Source organism: Salvia hispanica, chromosome 6 (assembly GCF_029641045.1).
Source record: "Salvia hispanica isolate PSC_SH4W2 chromosome 6, Shi_PSC_v1, whole genome shotgun sequence".
Classification (NCBI taxonomy): domain Eukaryota; kingdom Viridiplantae; phylum Streptophyta; class Magnoliopsida; order Lamiales; family Lamiaceae; genus Salvia; species Salvia hispanica.
In genome coordinates this window covers 25,330,969-25,353,304 of record NC_142697.1, presented here as the reverse complement: position 1 = coordinate 25,353,304, position 22,336 = coordinate 25,330,969, and the positions used below count along the sequence as shown (strand labels likewise).

The following is a 22,336-nucleotide window of genomic DNA, read 5'->3' as shown; positions in this document are numbered from 1 at the left end:
AGCATATGGACATGAATACCCTATATAATAATACCGATATGCTCCTATCACGAGGGGAGTGATCAATTGTTGACTCATCATTTAATTGCTAACTACAACTAATTTAAGGCCATAGAATTTTAGAAAACGCGTGGTCTACAATTTGCCACGTGTAATTTTCATTTTTATTAATAAAATAAAATAAAAGATAAAAAAAAACTCCAAATTAGAGTTTTGGATGAAAATGTCAATATAGTGTTTCGAAAATATCAACACAATGCTTTGAGAATGTCAACACAATGCTTTAAGAATGTTAACTCATTGCTTATATTGATATTCTACATGTATTATATTGACATATTTTATATGGTATGTTGACATTTCTGTTGTAAGAAAAAATGAAAAAAATTCAATATTTTTTTCAAATTTTGACGTCAGAACATATGCATGTAGGATATCGTTGGAATCCTTATGAAATTATCTTTAATTTGATATATTTTATATGAATTTAAAGTTTTGGGATTTCTTTTAAAAGTTAGTTATAAATAAACATGTAGTTAATTGACATTAATACCCGTATTGATATTTTTTGGAATTAATTTTATAGTCTTATTGACGTTTTTCGTTGATCGTATTGACATTCAGGGATTGACAATCTAAGCCCTTAATTTGAATATCTAATAACTATTATTTAGTTGTAGTTAGCAATTAAGTTATGAGTTAGCAATATAATCCTCCCCTATCACGATAATTAAATATGATAATACCGATATGCGTCCTATAAGGAGTATAAAATTAACATAAGTTATAATAACACGGTTATTGGCGGAAATATAGGAATTAGTCCAAAATATCATCATTACGTAAATATTCTTTATGATAAATTTTTAATTACTAAATGGCCTAATTTTTCACTGCGTGGCAAATTCTGATACATTCCATCAACATATAAAAGGGCAAATAAAACAATAATGGAGTTATGGGGGTAGCATGTTATTAGTCACTTACTTATGTATGATGCGACAAGATAAATATAAGAATTTTTGTGATACAGAAATTCAAAACTTACGGACTTAAATAAGCACGCTAAGGATCCTATCTATGAATCGAAAATTCAACTTTCAGCCTAAAAAAATAGTAAAAGATCAATTTCAAGAAAATAACGACAACATTTGTATCTCAGGTGAGCATTGTTGAATGGAAAGCCTCACAACTAACTATACACTTATTTAGTCCATATGTTTGACTGTTTTGCACCAAAAATCATTACATAAGGCGGCCACATAAACAAATTCATTAAAATCTTTAATTAATCAAAACAATAGCATTCCTTTCAATATTTGAGTGCCTATATATACCACAATTCCTAAAGATAAAAATCGAACACACCTAAATGCAAAAATTTGAATCATTAGCCACAATGATTCGAATTGTTCCAAAATCTTCCCTACTAAACTACGTCGTTCAATTCAGCATTCATATGCAATGGGTGTTGGATTGTCTTCTTCGCCTATCCTTTTTCCAACATTCAAATGCCATATTATTGCCTGAATATTTCGATGATTTTAACGTTGCATGCTATAAAGAGATCGTTGGGAGCTGCGACGAACCGGGGGAGTGTGCGATTTGTCTGTGTCGGATCGATGGAGACGACGAGGTTCGGGAGCTGAGATGCGACCATTTTTTTCATAGGGGCTGTTTGGATAGGTGGTTGGGGTACGGCCACTTTTCGTGCCCGGTGTGTCGGAATAAACTGAAAGCGCCGCTCGTGGCAGAGCACCACCGTGAGGTGGTGTTCATCGACTTTTGCGATCCCGGGTATGGTGACCGGGACCGGTGGTGGCTGCGGTGAGGTGGCTGATGGTGGTTAATTAATTATAGTAATTAATAATAAATTGAGAGACAAGTGATGTAATTTTCTTGATTCCTCTCTATTGTATTTCTCGTGTTGGTATCTTGTGTTGTACTACTAGTATTTTAGTGACATGTACAGTATAATATCAATATTCTAACGATGTCCAGTTCGATGAATTAGACAAGTTTGTGTGTTATAAATGGTTTTTAGTTGTGTAAATAAAGCATAGTAATAGTTAATCTTGATATAGTCATGACTTATAATATATTTATACAAGATAATCACGGAGCAATTCAACCTCAAGAGATAAGCAATCAAACACCTAATTTGTGTGTATGTAATATTGTACTGTGTCCTTGCCTATTTGTGGAAAAGATTGAATTCATGGCCATCATATCATGCTATTCAAAGTTCATGATCCATACATTTAAAGAGCAACATCATTAAGAGCGCATTTGGTTAGCCACAAAAAAAATATGCATTGATTCCGTAAAATTAAAACCACACAAATTATACATCGTCTAAGCAAACTAAAAATAGACACTAATATCATAACCATCAAAGTTAATGACAACGATCGTCTCATACAACAATTATACGTCCATTTGTGGGCCAGGAAGACAACAAATTGGACATGGCTGAGGGGCACAAGGGCAATTAGTCATTTGACCCGACGCGTTAACCATCAATTACTGCATCAGATGCTCGGGCCGAGGCAAAATACACGGGCCATGCAGCAATGTCCTTTTACAAATCCCTAACTCTTAATTTCTTCAAAATCAAACGCGCTCTCTTATACTCCCTCCGTCCCACTAAATATGCAACATTTGCTTTTCGGTATGGGATTTTATGTGGTGTTGTTTTGTGAGTTAATGAAGAGAGAGTAAAGTAAGAGAGAAGAAAAAGAAGAGAGGGTATTGTTTCTATTTTTAGAAACGTTTCATTTTTAGTGGGACAGACCAAAAAGGAAAACGTTTCATTTCTAATAGGGCAAAGGGAGTATATTCTTTTATAATTTTGAATTACTGTTTGAAGTTTGAGAGAGAGAGAGAGAGAGAGGAGAGATGCATACTTCATTAAATATTCGTAATTATGTATACTCATAGAAGTTCATTTTAGAGTTTAAATTTTGCTACTCTAAAGCCGAATAGCTTTTCTAAAGGACGAACATATTCAAACCTAGACAGCTAAACTACATGTAGTAGCATCGCAGCCAATTATCGAAACCAATTTATATATATATAAGAAAATTGTCATGCTTATCACATTTTTATCATTTACTCCACAATTTAAGATAGCGGGAGATTTATTAATTAGGTCATTTCATACAAGTGATACATCTTGTCAAATTTTCTTTACTAGCGAGTATGCTTCTTCTAAACATAACATAAAATGAATAGTGATGGTGTTGAAGTTGATGAATCGTCGCCAAAAACGAAGTTCAGTTTAAATTTGATGGAATTGCAATTGTTGTGATTTTAATTAAAAATAAATAAATAAAATAAATAGTTTAGGGGTCTAGCTATGTGATAGTATGTGATACTATTGATACGAGCATTAGTATCAAAACGGCGGGTATTTATTTATAAATTTCAAGTTTTCAACTTCGCAATAAGTGACATTTATTTTATGTTTTTTTTCCTCCAAAAAAAGGCACAAGATACATTTATTTGGCCCGCGCGAATTATAAAATATTTATGACTAAGCGCTATTTGGCTCAGTAAATAATTTGATAGAAAAAAAAAATAGAAAATCTCTATAGAATTATATGCATATTATCTTCATAAGGGGGATCTATTTGTAAGTATTTATTTCTCTACCATTAATTATTTTCCAGTTCCACCATGGAGAATACATATGTTGCTAGCCGTATACATATTATAATCCACTAATCCTATGAGCAAGAATTCCTTTAATTAATGTGCATAGGTCCCGAATATATGTGTGTACATTAATTAATTAATTAATGGTCCTATATCAATTAACTAAAGCTCATGTATAATTTAGTTCAGGCATCTTTCAGCAAGATTAGCTACCTTTATCTTTCATGAAGGTATAAAAACCATTTTCTATTTATTTTTTATTTATCTTTTCAAAATTATCATTAATACTTTTTGGATTATATTTGTTAATATGGTTACAGCTAAGAAATTTGGTTAAAACATTGATTTGGCAATATACAATAGGCCGTGAGACGGAATTTCATTAATTAATTTTATATTTAAATTATAGTAGTAACATCCACAAAAATACGAATTAATGAATTGAGGGAGTCTTTCAGCAAGACATACTTGCACGTCTAAGGTATCTTTCGTGAAGATTTCAAAAACCATTTTCCTTTTTCATTTATATCATTAATTTATGATTTCAAAATTACAATGAATTAATACTAGTAATATTCAAGAGAAATATTCTGTTTTGTTTGTTGTAGTTAGCTACGTGGTAGGCTATAGCTAAGAAATTTAGCTGGAACATTGATTTGGCAATGTGCAGTGCTTCAACATTATAGAAGAATCAGAGTGATAGTAATTAATTATGTTAGGAATGGTCAATACTCAATATGAATTATAAGAAATGAAAGAAAATGACTCGTGCTCGAATTATTTTAGTAATTCATAGTATATATTAAAAAATGCATGTGTATATATTACAGTAGGGAAGTGATCAATTGCTAACTCATCATTTAATTGCTAACTACAACTAATTTAAGGCCACATGATTTTAAAAAACGTGTAGTCTACAATTTGCCACGTGTAATTTTCGTTTTTATTAATTAAATCGAAAAAGATAAAAAAAAATGTCAAATTAGGGTTTTGGATGAAAATGTCAATATAGTGTTTCGAAAATATCAACACAATGCTTTGAGAATGTCAACACAAATTTAGGATTGACATTGTATATGCTTTATATTGACATATTATCTTAGCTGCATTGACATTAACCTGTGTACGAAAAATACGAAAATTCTAGATTTTTTTTTTCAAATTTTGACGTCGGAACATATGCATATAGTATATCGTTGGAATCCTTATAAAATTATCTTTAATTTGATATATGTTATATGAATTTAAAGTTTTTGGATTTCTTTTAAAAGTTAGTTATTACTAACTTGACATTAATACCTCTATTGATTTTAATTGGAATTAATCTTATATAGCCTTATTGACGTTTTTTGTTGATCGTATTGACATTTTGTGGTTGATGATCTAGGCCTTTAATTTGAATATCTAATGGCTATTATTGAGTTGTAGTTAGCAATTAAGCATTGAGTTAGCAATATAACACTCCCCTATTACAGTATATCGCAGTATGAAATGGTGGGCCTTTCCATGGGGAGTGATCAATTGCTAACTCATCATTTAATTGCTAACTACAACTAATTTAAGGCCATAGGATTTTAGAAAACGTGTGGTCTACAATTTGTCACGTGTAATTTTCGTTTTTATTAATAAAATTAAAAAAGATAAAAAAAGCGTCAAATTAGGGTTTTAGATGAAAATGTCAATATAGTGTTTCGAAAATATCAACACAATGCTTTGAGAATGTCAACACAATGCTTTGAGAATGTCAACTCATTGCTTATATTGACATTCTACATGTATTATATTGACATATTTTATATAATATGTTGACATTTCTGTTTTACGAAAAAATTGAAAAAATTTTGAATTTTTTTTCAAATTTTGACGTCGGAACATATGCATGTATGATATCGTTGGAATCCTTATAAAATTATCTTTAATTTGATATATGTTATATGAATTTAACGTTTTGGGATTTCTTTTAAAAGTTAGTTATAACTAAACATGTAGTTAAATGACATTAACACCCCTATTGATATTTTATGGAATTAATCTTATGGCTTTATTGACGTTTTTTGTTGATCGTATTGACATTTCGTGGTTGATGATCTAAGCCCTTAATTTAAATATCTAATGGCTATTATTTAGTTGTAGTTAGCAATTAGGTATTGAGTTAGCAATATAACACTCCCCGCCTTTCCAAAATCTTTAATTTGTCAACATAAAGAGTTTTCCAAATATGTTGGCCAACACGATTTACATAAGTTCCCACGTGAAATTATTTAATCAACCGTGTATATAAAAATTGAATATACGAATAAACGTTTTTTCGTAGTAAGTTCTAAATGTGCTTCTTGAAATATATAAATGATGATGTTTTTTATTAAAATTTTCTATGTAATAATAGTAGGAGTATCTATTATCTACTACTACTACTACTAAGTACTACTAACATATAGTATTATGGATCACGAAAGGAATAACGTTGGAGTACTAATTTCGTCCTCCTACTAATGTATGGGGAAAATATAATTATGATTTTAATAAATAATTTATCAACGATTTTAATAGAGTAGATACATTATTGTGATTTGATGTATATCTCAATCATTGCCATATGTTGAAGTCAAGTCCATGTCACAGACAAATTTGCAGAGTACTCCGCATTTTACACATCCATTAATTGGTATTGCATTCCATGTCAGAAAATATGACAAAAGATATTCAAAATGCATATACACATTCGACGTGAAATAGAGACAGTAATAATCTATCACCATCAAATTTGCGAAAAGATAATGTCATTATACATTCAAACAGTAATAATCTATCACCATCAAATTTGCGAAAAGATAATGTCATTATACATTCAAACTCCTAATTAATAATAGAATGAACTACAGCCCGATTTATCGGTTTATCTCGCCAATAGTCCATGGACTTAAAAAATATCTACAGCAGTTCCTGAACTAATGGTTTATTTCAAAATCGGTCCTTTTGGCATTTTTCCACCTGAAAATGCGCTTGTGGGCTACTAGAAAATTTCGTCTTTTCGTATTTTTTACTTTTTCAATATGATATTATTTCAATGATGTACTTAATCTGATATTATTTCAAAATTATCTTCTTCATACCTTTGTCATCTTCACTTGTTTCTTTATTTCAATATTAGATTTAATTTTATAAAATTAAATTTAAAATAAAATTTTTAAATATCAATAAATTATTTTTAATTAAAATTATTAATTTATGAATTATAAAAGAGTTTTGTGTGAGCTGGCTGCATAATTTTATTTCTATATATGTAGATGTGAGTCGAGAAAGAATACATAAATTTAGTATGAGTAAGAGATGAGTAGTGTTAATGGATCGTGAGGTCCACATTATTAATACTCCATATTCAAATGATTAAACTTTCCAAATTTAAAAAGTAGTCTAATTTTAATAGACGGTCCAAATGACAAAACTTGTATATTTTTTGTGGACAAAATGAGTATCATTTTCGCAAAACAACGTCGGAAAAGAAACTTCTCACTTATAATGGGACGGAGGGAGTATTTAATTTGTATCTTTAAAGCGTCAATCTATTAATTAGACTAGATAAGGTATTTCTAATCAAAGAAAAAGAAAAACAAGACAAAGTAAAAAAAATTGAATCACGGTATCAGATTAGGATATTCGTAATGTATTGTCATCTAAGAAGATTAAAAAAGAAAATGTAAAATAAAAATACACAAAATTGTTGTCCACGATATTTGATTATTTTCATACAGCACTCAAAATTTCGAATAAAAAAGAAGCACTCATTCACACTGGCATACATGTAGCTTTTGAAGCCTTGAACAATAATCATATTCCTCGTTGCCTCAAAACTAACCCAACAGCATTTTGTTGAGGCTTGTTTAAACTCTGCATACCAAATTGAAACTGTAATAAGTCACGGGAACAATGAAATGAAAAAAATAAAAAAGTTTAACAGAGTTGATAGATTTAAGTGGGACCTGAAAAAGATGCTGGAAGTATGGTTTATCACTCTCACCCAACTTTACTAAGGATTCAACGAGATAGTTAACCAAATTAATCTGTGAGAACATGTAGAAGATTAAGTTAGCTTGATGCATTTTGTATTTTGTATTTTGCACTTTGCACAGTATATGGTTTACCTCATTTAGGGGATCAGCACTACAAAGAAGTTCATCTTCGTCGTCATCATCTTCTTCGTCCTAAACCAAGCAGAAACCGTGGATTTTCAGTAAGTGTCATGGTTTGGAAAAACTGTGAAAGGTCAGCAGGAGAAAACCTTATTGAAAACTTTCGCCATGGCATCTAAATATTCATAACTAGGTCTGCTATGTGATGTAGCAGCAGCTGAATATAAGAAATTCTCCTTGTTACTAACATCACCACTCTCATCTCCATTCTGAGCTTCTTCCCAATCACTATCCTGTGAAATGAATTGACACAAGTTTTATGACTCCAGCCTGTAGTCATGGAGTTTATGATAGCAATGTTTAAAAGGATTCTAGGTACCTCATCATCTCCATCTACTTGTTCTTGAACTTCCAATATAGCATCCGCCAATAAAGCCAGAATCTACCGTGCCAGGAAACAGTATGAGAACGTAATACCAAAAAAAAAAAAAACTTTGTTCACGACAAACATCCATCCATAGAAAAGTTATGAGGAGCTACTATTCAGGAATCAGAGAGCAATTTTTAAAATGAGGGATTTATCAATTACTATACCTTAGCAGGTAGTGGCATCACGGTCCATTGATCTGGCACAACCTTAGATCGTGACCGGGTGGTTATTCCTGCCTGAGACTATATTTTCACAAAGATTAGTTAAATGAAAGGTGATTGATATATGTGTTGATGGAATGAGAAGTGAAATTCAACCTTGATCAGATAGCCTTGAACGTTGACATTCCCCAATTCAGTATGCCTTGTCAAGAGTAACAAAGCTAAAGCAGTGGTTGTTACTTTAATTTGGTAGGATCCTTGAACTTCCCCTGGATTAGATAATCAACATTTGACAGGATACATCATTAGCCAGTTGTTTCATATAGCTAATCACCAACAATAAGACCACACTTAAGAATCAGCACTAACACTATTTACCTTGTTGCTTGGTCCATTCACACATAAGATACACAAAGGAATTTCGATGACCTTCCGCTGGGACTGAAACCAGCAAGTCAATGAATTGTTCTACATGAGGTGCACTCATGTGAACCTGCATCAGAAAAAATTAATCCTAAACTGTTAAATAAGTTTTATCAAACAAGTCAGAAATAAGAAGCCACTGCACAACTAAACACTAATAATTGACCACAATGTTTAATGTCTTATCAATTGTATTAAAGCAAACAAATAGTTGCAGTTTATTATGGTTGGAAGCTTCAACAATAGAATGGCCCAAGCATGAATTTTAAAAAACGTGTCCAGGAAAGGAAAGTACAATCAAGACAAGAGTATCAACAGAAGCAAATATTACAACTTTAACTTTCATGTTTCTAGATCCACCTTCGTAATGATTCAATTGCTCTTGATTAAGAGCAAAAATCAAGTTTTTCTGTCTCAAAATAATTATTAAAAAGCCATGTAAGTAAATGGCACAGATCTAAGCTTGCCAGATCATTCCCAGAGAAATCTGTGAAATACAAATTTGAAGCTTACCAATCTAGCAAATATGAGAAGCAATGAGCTTTTCAGTCCTGCAAGTTGAGACGATTGCATGCGTCTGACAAGTGCGATCACGAGATCTCGAATATGATGAGCCATTTGGGTAGGCAGATGTAAAATGAGTTGTAAGATATAGCTACCAACAAAAAGTGATCCTGAGCTTTCCAAATCAGGGTCTAGAAGCCTGCATAAAAAACCATGATGCTGGCAGTAGATTAGTTCTATACCATGATCCACACTAAAAACAAAATTGAAAAAGAACTAAGATCTAGATGAATTAATCACCTTGAGACTACATCAAGTAAACTTTTCATAATGAATCCAGGATCACCACACCAAGCAAGCATATCTTGTTTCCCACCAGCCACAAGAGCAGCCAAGCACTGGGTTGCATTCTGATACAAACATTACTGCTATTATTTTACTATTCAAGCCGTCAAAAGTGCCAGATAGCATGATCAGTTGTAGGAACTTTAATCAAGAGAAAGGACTGGTAACCTGCATCTCACTGTGGTCATTAGTTTGTAGGACTATGCTAACAACAGATTCGAAGGAAACTTGATATGCTGCTTTTACCACGTCAATAGGAGCATTCTGAACAAAAAGAACCAAATATCAGAACTATTCTTGCCATCACATGTGGCAGCCTATTAAAATATATTTGACTTGATTTACAGTAGAGTTACCTTCACTAACATTGTAACAAGATCCAAAGAACCAGCAACTAAACCTTCCGGTTGTTGTTGCGGCTGAGAAATGAAAACAATATATTAAGAAAAATAAGGCCAACTGAGCACTATATAATTCACTTGTGTTACATATGATTGAAAGATGCATACGTTACTGAGGATTGGTCCAACATATGGTAAAATTCGAGATACCAGAGGATGTATACATCCAGGCGAATTTTTAATAGCCTGAAAGGACAGGAAATAGGAAGGAAGATTTAAACAAAATTCAGAAGGCATATTGGACATAATTTTTATTTATTAATCATAAACATATTGATTTAGTATGCATAGCATATTGGATTCACTAAAACAGTATAACCACAAACATAATTGAAATATTTACCTCCAAAACCTCAAGAGCATCAATACCGATAAAAGGATCAGAAACGTAAGAAGCCCACATGTTAAGGATAATAGGAGAGATAACTGGCTCTATTGAGGCTGAAATTTCATGACCTACAAGACCAGACCAGACCAGACCAGACCAGACCTCAGTTCTTAATGAATGAGAACAAAGTTAGAAGATGTCCTAGGCACACATGCTAAAAACTAGCTCATCATAAATACTCCCTCCGTTCCATCGTAGTGGGGCCATTTCTTTCCGGCACGGAGATTAAGAAAAAATGTGTTAAGTGGGTTAAGTAAAGGAAGAATAAAGTAGGAAATGAAAAAGGTAGAGAGATAAAGAGAGAATAAAGTAAGAGAGAGTAAAAGTAAGTGAGAAGAAATGTGTTGACTTTTACTAAAAAGGGAAATGACTCCACTACTATGGAATGTACCAAAATGGCAAAATGACTCACTACTATGGAACGGAGGGAGTATGAATTTATTCCATTATAACTTACCAGCTTTAATTGCTGCTTGTAAAGTTTCCAATACTAGGTGCATAGTCTCATCAGTTGCCTACAAAATAGGATACTAATATCAAACTACAAACAATAAGAGAACCATCTGCCTGAAATGTAAGGTGTCGCCGCACATTTTTAAGAAGATCTACAAGTGATGACAATAAATCCAGCGCATGGCTTTGGAAAATTCCTTTGGAAGAATCAGGAAGAAGTTGGGATAGAGCTCGACATGCACCAACTTTCACAGCGGGGGGCCTGTACCAGGGAGTATGAGTAACATACTATAGAATTTTACGTAATGATATATACTAAATCATATCCATACACATCCATGCCAATTGTCTTAATTGCAGCATATAAGAAATGCTCTGTTACTTGGTTGTTCATCTGCACAAATAATGAAACCAAATAAGATCTTTAATGAGAACATGAAAGTGCATTGCTGAGAGGATGAAAGCCAGAAGAGGGTTACATAGTAATACCACAGATGATAGTTTTGCAACAGATGAGAATAACCGGGCATGAAGAAAGGGGTAATCATGCACGCCTGTGTAGGTATCCAGCAAATTTCAGTCGTAAGTAAAAGCATATATGGCCTTACAACATAAAGCCAAATTTTGAAATCCAGAAGTAATATTGCATATGTTTCTAACAGAAATTGTCTCACCTGTTGCCATGTCATCAGTTAGAATCTTCTCTAGCAAGCTTCCAACTTCGGGTGAAGTAACCTAACATAGACCATAAATCATTATAGAATACATGCATACAATACATACCATGAAATAATGTTCATCTCTTCACTATAGGAATATAAAGGACAGACCTCCACTTGAAGCAATTCCTCGGACACAGAAGCTAAAGCAAATAGAGTAGCCTCCCTTAACTGTCATCACATAAAATGTTGAGTTTATAACGAAGACCACACAAACAAATAAGTCAAATGTTGATTTTTGCAAGGTGATAGAGTGCATAAAAAATAGAAACAAAGAAAATTGAAAAAAGAAGCTCCTGTCTTAGTTAATAATATGATGATTCCCCTAGTCATGGTACGCACTATATTCAACTGATGCAACTGTTCAACTTACTCTCCACCAGCCAGTAATTCCATTATCTTTCTGATGTTGGGACTCGCTTATTCGTCTTTTTATGGAGTCAACTACAGCATCTACTCCATCCATTCCGCAAGAAGTTATTATCTCTTCTAGTAATAGAGCACCTGTAAGAAAAAAAAATTTAAAACACACAATCAATACACTTGGACAAAGAAGATATCAGATTTTGCTATCTAAAACTAGGCTCATGCAATTGTGAAGCCAAGTAAGAAAGAGTAGCATTTTAGACAACAAAATGAATAGAAGGGCTCAGTAGATTCAGTAGGTTGAAAGGCTGTGAGCTACAGAGAAAGTAGTGATCTGACTGCCTCTAGAGTCCCAGAAACCATTTACCTGATACACGACAACTATAAGTATTGTCATCCTCATCAGCAACATACATGTTAGCATCCACCGACCAAATATGAACCTACATCCAAACCACGCATGGAAAGGATTATGAGAAGTAAAAAAAGGGAAAATAAACGACTTAATAAGTTGATCATTGAAAAGCCAATCTAAATCAAAGTAAAAAACAGATTATGTGCAACATTAGCTCATGTGACTTGCTTTACCTAGAAAACCAAGTGATAACAAATTGCAGAATCAAACTTGTTAACTCAAATTGAATTGAATCTTAAGTGATTTCATCTCTATCACATAATCCCCACATTATATAAGAATATTCCAAAATCTCAAATTATCAGTTCGGTATTTAAGTCTCCAAACTAAACATATGCTGTATCAATTATTGTAAAGTGAAAAAAATAAACTATGCCAAAAAGGAAAAGGAAATTGATCAGTTTAGCGAGCCAATAGCCTGAAACTCAGCTACATTATTATAACACCACTTGCTGTGATGTTTTGGGTATAAAGTTTAGGTACATGGCTTTTATCTTCATTCTCCCACCACAAACAACAATAAACATACTGCAATGCTTAGGAGAAGTCAGCATTAATTACATGTCAAGGGTGGTCTAATGACATAAAACATTCTACTACAAAATAAACAAAATGTCATATGAAAACATGGAACTGTAGAATCTATCAGATAGAGAGTACCTGTTGTTCTGTCATCTGTAGGAAACCGATGGTATAATATACCAACTCTTTCACATTGTTCATGATTATCTAATTCAGAAAAAGTAAGATAAATACATCATCATTATTGGATATTGAATGGACAGAATGCCAGAAAAATATTATTTTACTTTATACTCCTAAAAGATGGTTTGAACCATACCTTTACAAATTTTGGGCTTCCAACAACAGTCAGAAAAAATTCAAATAGCTGCGAGACCAAAGACAAAGGAAATGTGTGGTAATAAATACATTTATTTCAGGCCCACCGAGTGAGATGAGGTAACAAAACATATTCAGATATTACATACACTAGCAATTCTTCAAAATTGTCATCTAAAGATAAAACAATATTTTCTCTTTGAAGTTCTTAGAAAGATTTTTCAATTGCAAAAGAAATGACATTTTCCATAGTAAAAGAAACAAAAGGTGACCACTGATCAGCAAAGTAGGCAAAGATGTTTAATACTATCAGGGAAGCAATAGTGTGATATGATACATGATTACATTCCAACAGCCAGTGACTGACTGTTGATTTCTATTTCATCCAATTTCTTCATGCTGAAACTTCACTAGAACTTGAAAAAACGTACTAACCTGGATAACAAAAGACTCAAGACTCTTTTCAGTGCCATCAGAATCGTATCTTCCATCATAGGAATCTTCAACACCTTCAATAGATGATCGCTCGTATACTTTCAAGGATGACACAAATGTTTGCCATAATGGCCCCATAATTACTGAAACATCATCAATCGGCATAATATCAGAAAATGCAAATCATTAATTAAGGTAAGCATAACAATACATCAGCATAACCAATAAATAAGTTCTTATATGGAATTTTATCCAGTACCTACAAAATGAGTTTCCAGTATGGATGGGAAGTTTTGAATAAACTGATTCAAGCACTTTAATACCTGAAAGAAGGTGCCAAGGTGTTTCTAAGCTTAGAAAGCAACAATTAGGCATATCCCTCCGTCCCCTAAAAATAGAAACTCTTTCCTTTTCGGTCCGTCCCCTAAAAATAGAAACTTTCTATTTAAGGCTCTCTCTTTAATGAGGTGGGACCCATTTTCGACTAACACTATCTCTCTCTTACTTTACCAATTTTGCGTTAAAACACGTTCCATTTCTAAAGTTCCTATTTTTAGGGGACAGAGGGTGTACATGGCATCAAGAAACACAAAACAAAATAACAGCAACCTCCATTCGAGTGCTCCAATCATCAGGATCTTCAGAAGGAACTGGATGTTGCAATATTAATGAGAATTGCTCCATCCAAGGCTGGAGCATCGGTAACATGAAGGCAGTAGTTTCTGTCTAGTTACCAGAAGTCTCATGAAAATGATTAGTCTAGTGACTAGTAATTTAGGTGTATTTAATTATCTTGATATTAACAACCTATAGCTGAATACCTTATAGACTCCACTCATAACCCCCACAATGGAGATACAATTATAAGCTATTGTAATAGCTTTAGACCTCAGAGATTTGTCATATATCTGCATATATAAACCACAGCCAAGTTAGAAATAATCTGAAATGAACTAGTGCACAAAGAATTTATGGTTTTTCAGTTAAGCAAACAGAATACCATAAAGAAATACAGCAAGCTACACGTTATAGCTAGAGACTACAGAGTGAAATGTATTCCACACTCTATTGTATATATCTTCAGTAGAATTCTCAGAAAATAACAGGTGTGTCAAAAGGAGGCAAGCAAACAGAATATCATAAAGAAATACAGCAAGCTACACGTTATAGCTAGAGACTGGAGAGTGAAATGTATTCATCACTCTATGTTATATATCTTCACTAGAATTCTCAGAAAAAACAACAACTGTGTTGAAAGGAGGCATACACTTGCAGATGGTAAAAAGGTCACTTGAATTTGAAAACCCCTACCATCAAACTAAGTTAAACCTTTTTTTAGCTTAACTTCAGTAGAAGCTGATCTAAGCAAAACTTAATTTAGACTACAATAAGAAAAATGTCATTTACACATTTGATGCAAGCAGTGTGAAATTCTAGTACAACACTTAACATCTATGGTTTACTAAAAACATCAAACAACCTTACCTTTTTTATATTGCAACAGGAAATTTGTAATATGAACATAGCATGTGAGATAACAAGAGGGATTAACCTGCGGAGATGATACAATAGTGTGCAAGCATGGGAACAAAACTGGGATAATTTTTGGAACCATCTTATCATCCATGTCCGACGTAAGAAGAGCCAAGCATCTTAAAGCCCCATGCACTGCAGTAGCTAGTATTAAGCTTATTCCCTCTCAAGAAAATCCAGGGATGTTACAAGGATGAAAGGACTTACCAGCATTAAGTTTAGTCTGGTCACTGATCAAACTTAAAAGGAAGGGTACTAGTTCAGGCCAGTCATCGGGCCAGTCATACTGTGCAATTGTTGATACAGCCACACTTACTGCAGTACAGATCTTCTTATTTGGATCATCTAGTGATGATAAAAGTAGTCCTCGTATAGACGCCTGATAAAATAACAGAGTTAGGGATATACCTTCGAATCAACAATAGCTTGAATACATTCAAAAATTAAATTTTGGACATAGTGAGAACCTTCTCATTGCTTGCAACAGCAGGATTTTCAAAGTCATCCTCGTCCTCATCCCAGTGTTTCTTAATATATTGCTTCAGCAGTACTGCTGCTAGGTAATGGCATGTTAATCCCACAAACGTAAAAGGAAGGGGAAGTGAACCAGAACGTAACACACAAGTGTGTTCATTTATGAAACAAAGCATAAGAAAATGCCATAGAAAATACAGTATATTCCAACATGAAGGATATCTGCCTTAGCCCAAAGGGAAGTTCCCGGTTTGCAGCAACTCTAGCCAAAGCGACGCCATAACCTTTAGTAGACGAACATGTAGAATCAATTTCATCACTCGTATTATACTCAAGGTGAATTAAACAAAACGAGATAGCAAAAATATGCCAGTTCACCAAGCGTGGAACCATTGACTCGATTTCAGCATAAAGTGATCACTTCTCAAATGATTGAATCTCTGTTTAAGATATCCTACGGGAAATAGTTCTATAAGTGAAGTTGACATATCTGCTCTTAGCGTATGAACCAACAACAAACATACTTCATGGGTCAATCCCTCAACACCACAACTAGATTAGTAATCAAGCCTAAAATGTGCGAAATGAAAAAATCATGATAAATTCATCCAAGTCAGGAAACAGTATAATCAATCGAATGCTGAATTATGAAAAGAAGTGTCTGAATCACCAGGCTGAAGCGATGCTTGGTTGAGAGAAGTTTCGGCGAAATTTCGAATTTGATGGTTGGGATCGAGTGAGGCGTTCAAGCAATTGATCAGCCATTGCTGATCTTGATCCATTTGCATATGTGTGTTAGGTTACACTGAGTTGTGTGTGTGTTTGGATGAACGCGGCAAAAAGGGAGGGAGAATTCAATTTGGGGGTTTTGTAATTGTGGGTCTTTTATAGGAGTTAGGGTTTTTGAAAGAAGCCTGCGTTGGTCAAAATAGCTTTCCATTAGTTTTTGTGCTAGCTCATCCATATCTACTATCTAGTCACTCGTTGTAGTAAAAATTTACTCCTGCTATTCAAATTGACAAATAATCTTGAATAAGAATAACACAGTATTCATGCTCTTGTAGATAGCAAGAAATGAGTTTATCATAAATGATACTCTATATAACCCCATCCATTTGTATTAGAATTCTTTCTAGTACAATCAAGTTCATAAATTACTCTTACTACTTAATTTGTAAGACATTCATTTTTTGTTATTGTTGAGATGAGATGAGACATTTCGTGGAATGTACATAGTGTTCATCTCGTGCAGTACTTTTCAATTCATGTATTAAAAAAATTAAAGAACTTTAATTAAGTCAAATTCAGTTTGTCATATACTGTAATTTTTAATATTAAAATGGCATTATGATTTTTTTTTATTTAGCCATCTCCCATGAAATCAATTTGCCTCAATCACGCGATATGTGACAATATAACGTCGTTTTGATAAAAACAGCGTAATGTTGATTAATCTATAAAATGAAATATTATCATAATCGTCTCAAACACAAATACACAATATATCTATCTTCTCTAATTTGCTATATATAAGCTCATTTTATCACTATATTCTTTGTCGTCAACAATCACAATTTGCAAAAAAGGCTTGCTCCAAATCCTCCATCATGTCCAACAACCTAAATGCTTCGCTACAACTTTTCCAAGGACCACTAGCACCGAGTCGAAAATCATATGGTCCGAACCACCTACTTTACTCTGCGACGATGCACCAAAAGCGTTGCCTCTCAGGTGCACTAAGCTATCGACCTCGGGGGCAATGGTTCTCATCCACACACTATCATACGTATGGGGGGCGAGGTGGTAGATTGTAGTGGGTGTGTGGATGAGATGCGAGTAATCTCGTGGCAGATGTCGTTTTTGCGACTCCAGTTGCAGTGGGAGGGATGAAAGTGCAGGTGGAATGAAAAGTGATAGGGTGGAGGAGGCGTAATCTAGAGCAGTGACGCTTGATGAAGTTGATCTCTGCAGGATTTGATGTTTAATTGGAATGAAATTATTTGAATTTTATTTTGATTGGAATGTCAAATTAAATGCGTTTGATCGAGATGACTACATCCAACTTCGATATCGTGCTATTAATTTAATGGGAGCAATCGAAAATATAAAAAGTTTGAGAATTGTAATTGAAACAACAAAAATATACAAATATTATCCATGGAAAGGATGAAATGAATTGTTGAATTTGATGTAAAATTCAGAGTATGAACTTTATTTGGATTCCAATCCTGAAGATGATAGTATTTTTTTCTAATCTAAGTAGGAGTAGTAAATTATAGAGGTAATAAAATAAAAAGATGATTCACGAATCACGATTAACCATGAAGATGACTTATAAGTATAAATTAGTACTGGAACACCTCAAATTAATGGAATTGTTTTTCGCTGTGGTTCAACTAATTAACATAATCAAAGTATCAAAGTGTGTCATCTCAATTTGCTGATAAGTCATGAAAATTAGAAATGATCTGGTATTTACTGAGCAACTGAAGATGAACTTTGTGACCACTAACAAATCTTCAAATATAAGTGCATAACACATGAGTATATGAACATCATCATTTTCTTTCCTTCTTATTTGCAGGAGGATACTTGAATATCCATTTCCACACTTTGTGGGACACACCCCCTCGCTTCAGCCCCCTATCACTCATCGTAATCCCGCTAGCCCCCCCACAACTCTTCATATTTGCAAATCCCCCCTCCTTCGTCTCCGGCGCCGACAAATCCACCTTCAAATCTATAAACGCCGACTCATCCATGGCGCTGAAATCGCTCTCCTTCGCCGGAAATACGCTCCTATTCGGCAAGCTATACGTCCGATCAAACTGTTCCACACCTCTGAACCCGCTCCGCCGCGGCGCCGCCTCCGAATCGTTGAAGAATCCGAATTGCCTGTCGAGATCGAGGAAGATCCCGCTCGTGACGTCGGAGATTTTAGCGCTCGACAGCGCGCAATCGCTCATCATCTCATCGGCGCCTCCGCCGCCTCTGAAACTGCAGAGCGATCTCGATCGAGAAACCCCCATGGCGTCGGACGCCCAAATCTCGTCGGAAAATTCGCCGCTTCTACCCCGCCCCTTCCTCCTCTTTCGGAACAGGCGCTTGATCCGCCAGAATCCGTTGGTCTTCTTCACCTCGACGCAGCTGCTGGCGCTCCGCCGCAGGAATATGACCTGCTCCGATCTGTCCTCCCGCGCAGGCTTGGGAGGCTGATCGGTCTTGTCGTTCTCGATTAGAAACGAGACCCTCCCGACGCTGCCGACCTCCATGGTGCTGCAGGAGTTGCGGTGCGAGGAGGAGACGTCGGAGCAGGAGCAGGACGAGAGGCGCTGCTCGCCGCATTCCGAGCAGACCAGCTTCACCAGCCTGTCCTTGAGGCAGTGAGCGCATATCCCCACCGACGAAGAACTCGGATGCTTCCTGCACGGCAGCTCCGACGCGGCGGAGTAGTTGAATTCGGGATCGTCGGCGGTGAAAGCCTCAACCGCCGCTTTGCCTTTCTCTCTCATGCTTGGGATTGGATAGGATTATGATCGCGAATCAAGGGATTAGGGATAGATAGAATGATATAGCGTGCAGGCGGGAAGAGTTTTATTTAGAGGGGAGAGGGGCTGTTTGGCGTGACCTTTACGTTTTTCTTTGCGAGAAAACAGTGTTGATTATTAAGAGTGATGGAGAATGCTCACAACTCTCCCTTTCTCTCTCTCACACTCTCTGAGTTGAGTTGAAAAATGAGTACAAAAATGAATCGAGGTTGTCCTATAAATTGCCTCTGATTTGGTGTAGTGCCCAGTGGGGGACGCATCAATCACTTCCCTCTGGTCTGTCAACTCCGTATTAATAATTTCGCAGTTTTTTTTAAATTGTCGGTTCAGATACAACGAAAGATTATACAATAGTCATAGCAATAGATATACTAGCTGATCGAATTGAAGTGAACCTTAATCCCGAAAGGTTCGAAGTTGTTCGACATGGATAAACTCAAGAGACTGAATTTAGGATAGCATTTTTGATTCTCATGGTCGAGGATGGGGTTGGTTGACTCCCGATCTTGTCATCGCCCTTTTTTTCCGGTGTAAGGTGCGCATCCTATACATTTTATGTCTTACTTGAGTAATAGCAAGTGTCATGTACAAAATTTTTTTGGTGCAAGTTGTACTTGGAGTTTAGGACAAAGTGATCTAAATTAATCTCATATGTGGATAATATTGTTCATATATATTTTGCATGTTTTATGTTTCTACTATTCGGTGATTTTATTCATTTTTAGCTAAAAGTAGCATGAATGATTTTATACAAGAATCACAAACTTTTTATTTTAATTAGTGTAGATAAATTGATGGTATGTATGCATAGATCGAAAGTGTGCTAAATTTGTAGGGTCAAAGAGTATGCATGCGATATTATTTTCGTGTATATAAAATACTACACCATATCACTTAACTAACATATGTATATTTGCTTAATGCAATATATAGGTGATATTCCAAAGTAGCATTCCCGTGCCTAATTTTTATAACGTGTACACAATCTTTTACTATATGGTGTGACATATCGATGTGATAGAGGAAAATTCTCTTAGTATTATCGCTTTCCATTTTTTTTCTTTTTCAAAACATCAATTGCCCTTTACGGTTTACAAATAGTAATTTACTGTTGGATTAAATATAAATATAGCCGTTACAATAATTATGTAACGCTTTACCTTTCCTAATAGTCTTTCTTTCCTAATTTAGTGGCATATTCTCCAACAAGTAAATTTGATCGATACTTTACTTTTCTTTTTCCGATTGTTGATTACATTACCGACATAAAATTAAAATCACCATAAACAGTCCACAGACAAGAATGTTACCATAAGAAACAATATGATTAGTGAAGCTTTGATATACTAGTATTTATGTTTTATAAGAAATGTTGAGTTTTCTTTTCCTTTTGAGTTTTCTTTTTCTTCTAAATGTCGAGTCTTTTAATATTTGGGATCCTTTTTCTTTTCTGCCTAAGTCCTTTCCCAATCAACATTTGGACTTTCTTGAATACTCGAATTTTAAATTTTCAAATCACAAACGAGGGAGTATATAAAAAGCAACTTTACAAAAAATACAAATAAAATTGACATTAATGAGTATTTTGATAAATTTAGTGGGCATGAATGAGCGCATGCACAATAGAAATTAGGACATGATTGTCGGTCACACACGCCGCAGGCATGCTCGATCTCACATAAATAATTGGTTGTATTTTCCAAATGTAAAATAAACAATTAAGTCTAGTTTACTCGTTGTAACAATGATTATGTTTGATGATAATGTTGGTTTATGCCCGAATTTGACAGTAGGGCAACAATTTGGATGTCCATAGCTAGTTGCAATTATTACAAAACATTCATCGCTTAAAGCTATGTTTGATGATTCCAACTATTACATGTTACCAACACTTTGATTAACTGTTCCACCATAACAGCCGTACAAAACATGCATGTGTTGTGTATTTTACATGTCAAGCTCTCATAGAATAATAATTATCAATATCAAATTTGGTATAGAATCTGTCTTTGAATAACTAATTAAAATTTTTTGGATGATTAGCAGTACAAAAAATGGTTTTAGTTACAGGATATATTTAAAGTATGGTAACAAGTTGATGGAATATAATTTTGAACCATGAAGAATAATAAATCGGATTCAATTATTTAGTGCTATTAGTTGGAGTTTCGACATTTAAGACTTAATTTATTAGGGCATACGAATTAAGGTACACTTTACTTTACACTATTTATATAAATTTATACACTTGTAGGTATTATGAAACAATTCTAGAAAAAAATAATCTGCCATGAGGTGGCCGCCATCGTCTTCTCATTCCTCCTAGTGCACATCATCCGACCATGATTGGGGTTCATTGCAGCCATACACTGCATTGCAACAACCCTTTATAATGATCCATCTAGAAAAAATTTTGTTGTATTTATCATTTGAATTATCTTTGTTAGATAAATTAATGTCATCGCCAAATTGACCAACATACACGAGATGAAGTAGAAAGAGAACATGATTGAAATACAAGAGAAAAGTTTGAAAGAAATCAGATTAATAAAATGTGATGAGTGAAGTGGGAAGAAGAGCAGTCCACCCATAAGTGAGGGTCAAGTCCACGTGTCACATTTTTATTGGTTGAACATTAAAATGTTTTATTATATTTAATTATTAATTTGTTTTGTTCAATGATTATTATTCTTATTCTTTCAAAAATATCATTGAATTATTCTTCCAAAAAAATCACGTGAATCACTCTTTAAAAAAATGACGTGAACTACTTCTTTTTTTATGATTTTATTATTATCTGCTATTATATTGTGCTTCATTTTTCTATATATATTCCACTTAACATGGAGTAGAACTCATCACAAATAATTGATGTAATTTTTATATGAGTTTTTTTAAATATATTTGAATAAATTTATAAAATTTATATTGATTAAAAGTATATGAAAAAGAAAATATGTGTTGGGGTTGAGTTGGGATCATTGATGAAAGTAAAAGTTGTAATAATTTGAGGGTTGTATACATGAATGAAAGAGAAATAAATATTTTATAAAAAAGTTGATTGAGGTTGGGTTGGGTAAGAGTCACTAATGAGGATAGTCTTGCGCATCTCCA

At 34.1% G+C, this 22,336-nt stretch overlaps 2 protein-coding genes across 2 annotated transcripts; both read right to left on the bottom strand.

The window, feature by feature from the left end:
* Positions 1-7,278: 7,278 nt before the first annotated feature.
* LOC125208537 (ARM repeat superfamily protein) lies at positions 7,279-16,591 on the bottom strand. Its single transcript, XM_048108173.2, has 33 exons — positions 16,345-16,591; positions 15,897-15,958; positions 15,668-15,760; positions 15,408-15,579; positions 15,220-15,335; positions 14,489-14,575; positions 14,277-14,393; positions 13,927-13,990; positions 13,668-13,810; positions 13,234-13,281; positions 13,053-13,121; positions 12,345-12,420; positions 11,985-12,115; positions 11,723-11,782; positions 11,567-11,627; positions 11,382-11,446; positions 11,225-11,286; positions 11,031-11,154; positions 10,897-10,954; positions 10,395-10,507; positions 10,160-10,237; positions 10,007-10,069; positions 9,819-9,914; positions 9,606-9,715; positions 9,315-9,504; positions 8,757-8,871; positions 8,535-8,647; positions 8,382-8,459; positions 8,167-8,229; positions 7,937-8,080; positions 7,800-7,859; positions 7,638-7,718; positions 7,279-7,545 (listed from the first exon to the last, which is right to left on the bottom strand). The coding sequence occupies exons 1-33, from the start codon at positions 16,460-16,462 to the stop codon at positions 7,486-7,488; spliced, it is 3,090 nt and encodes a 1,029-aa protein (XP_047964130.1). The 5' UTR covers positions 16,463-16,591; the 3' UTR covers positions 7,279-7,485.
* Positions 16,592-18,118: 1,527 nt separating this feature from the next.
* On the bottom strand, positions 18,119-19,434 carry LOC125204736 (micronuclear linker histone polyprotein-like protein). The gene has a single exon (XM_048103448.2). It carries the CDS (start codon positions 19,184-19,186, stop codon positions 18,233-18,235), a length of 954 nt encoding a protein of 317 aa, XP_047959405.1. The 5' UTR covers positions 19,187-19,434; the 3' UTR covers positions 18,119-18,232.
* Positions 19,435-22,336: the final 2,902 nt, after the last annotated feature.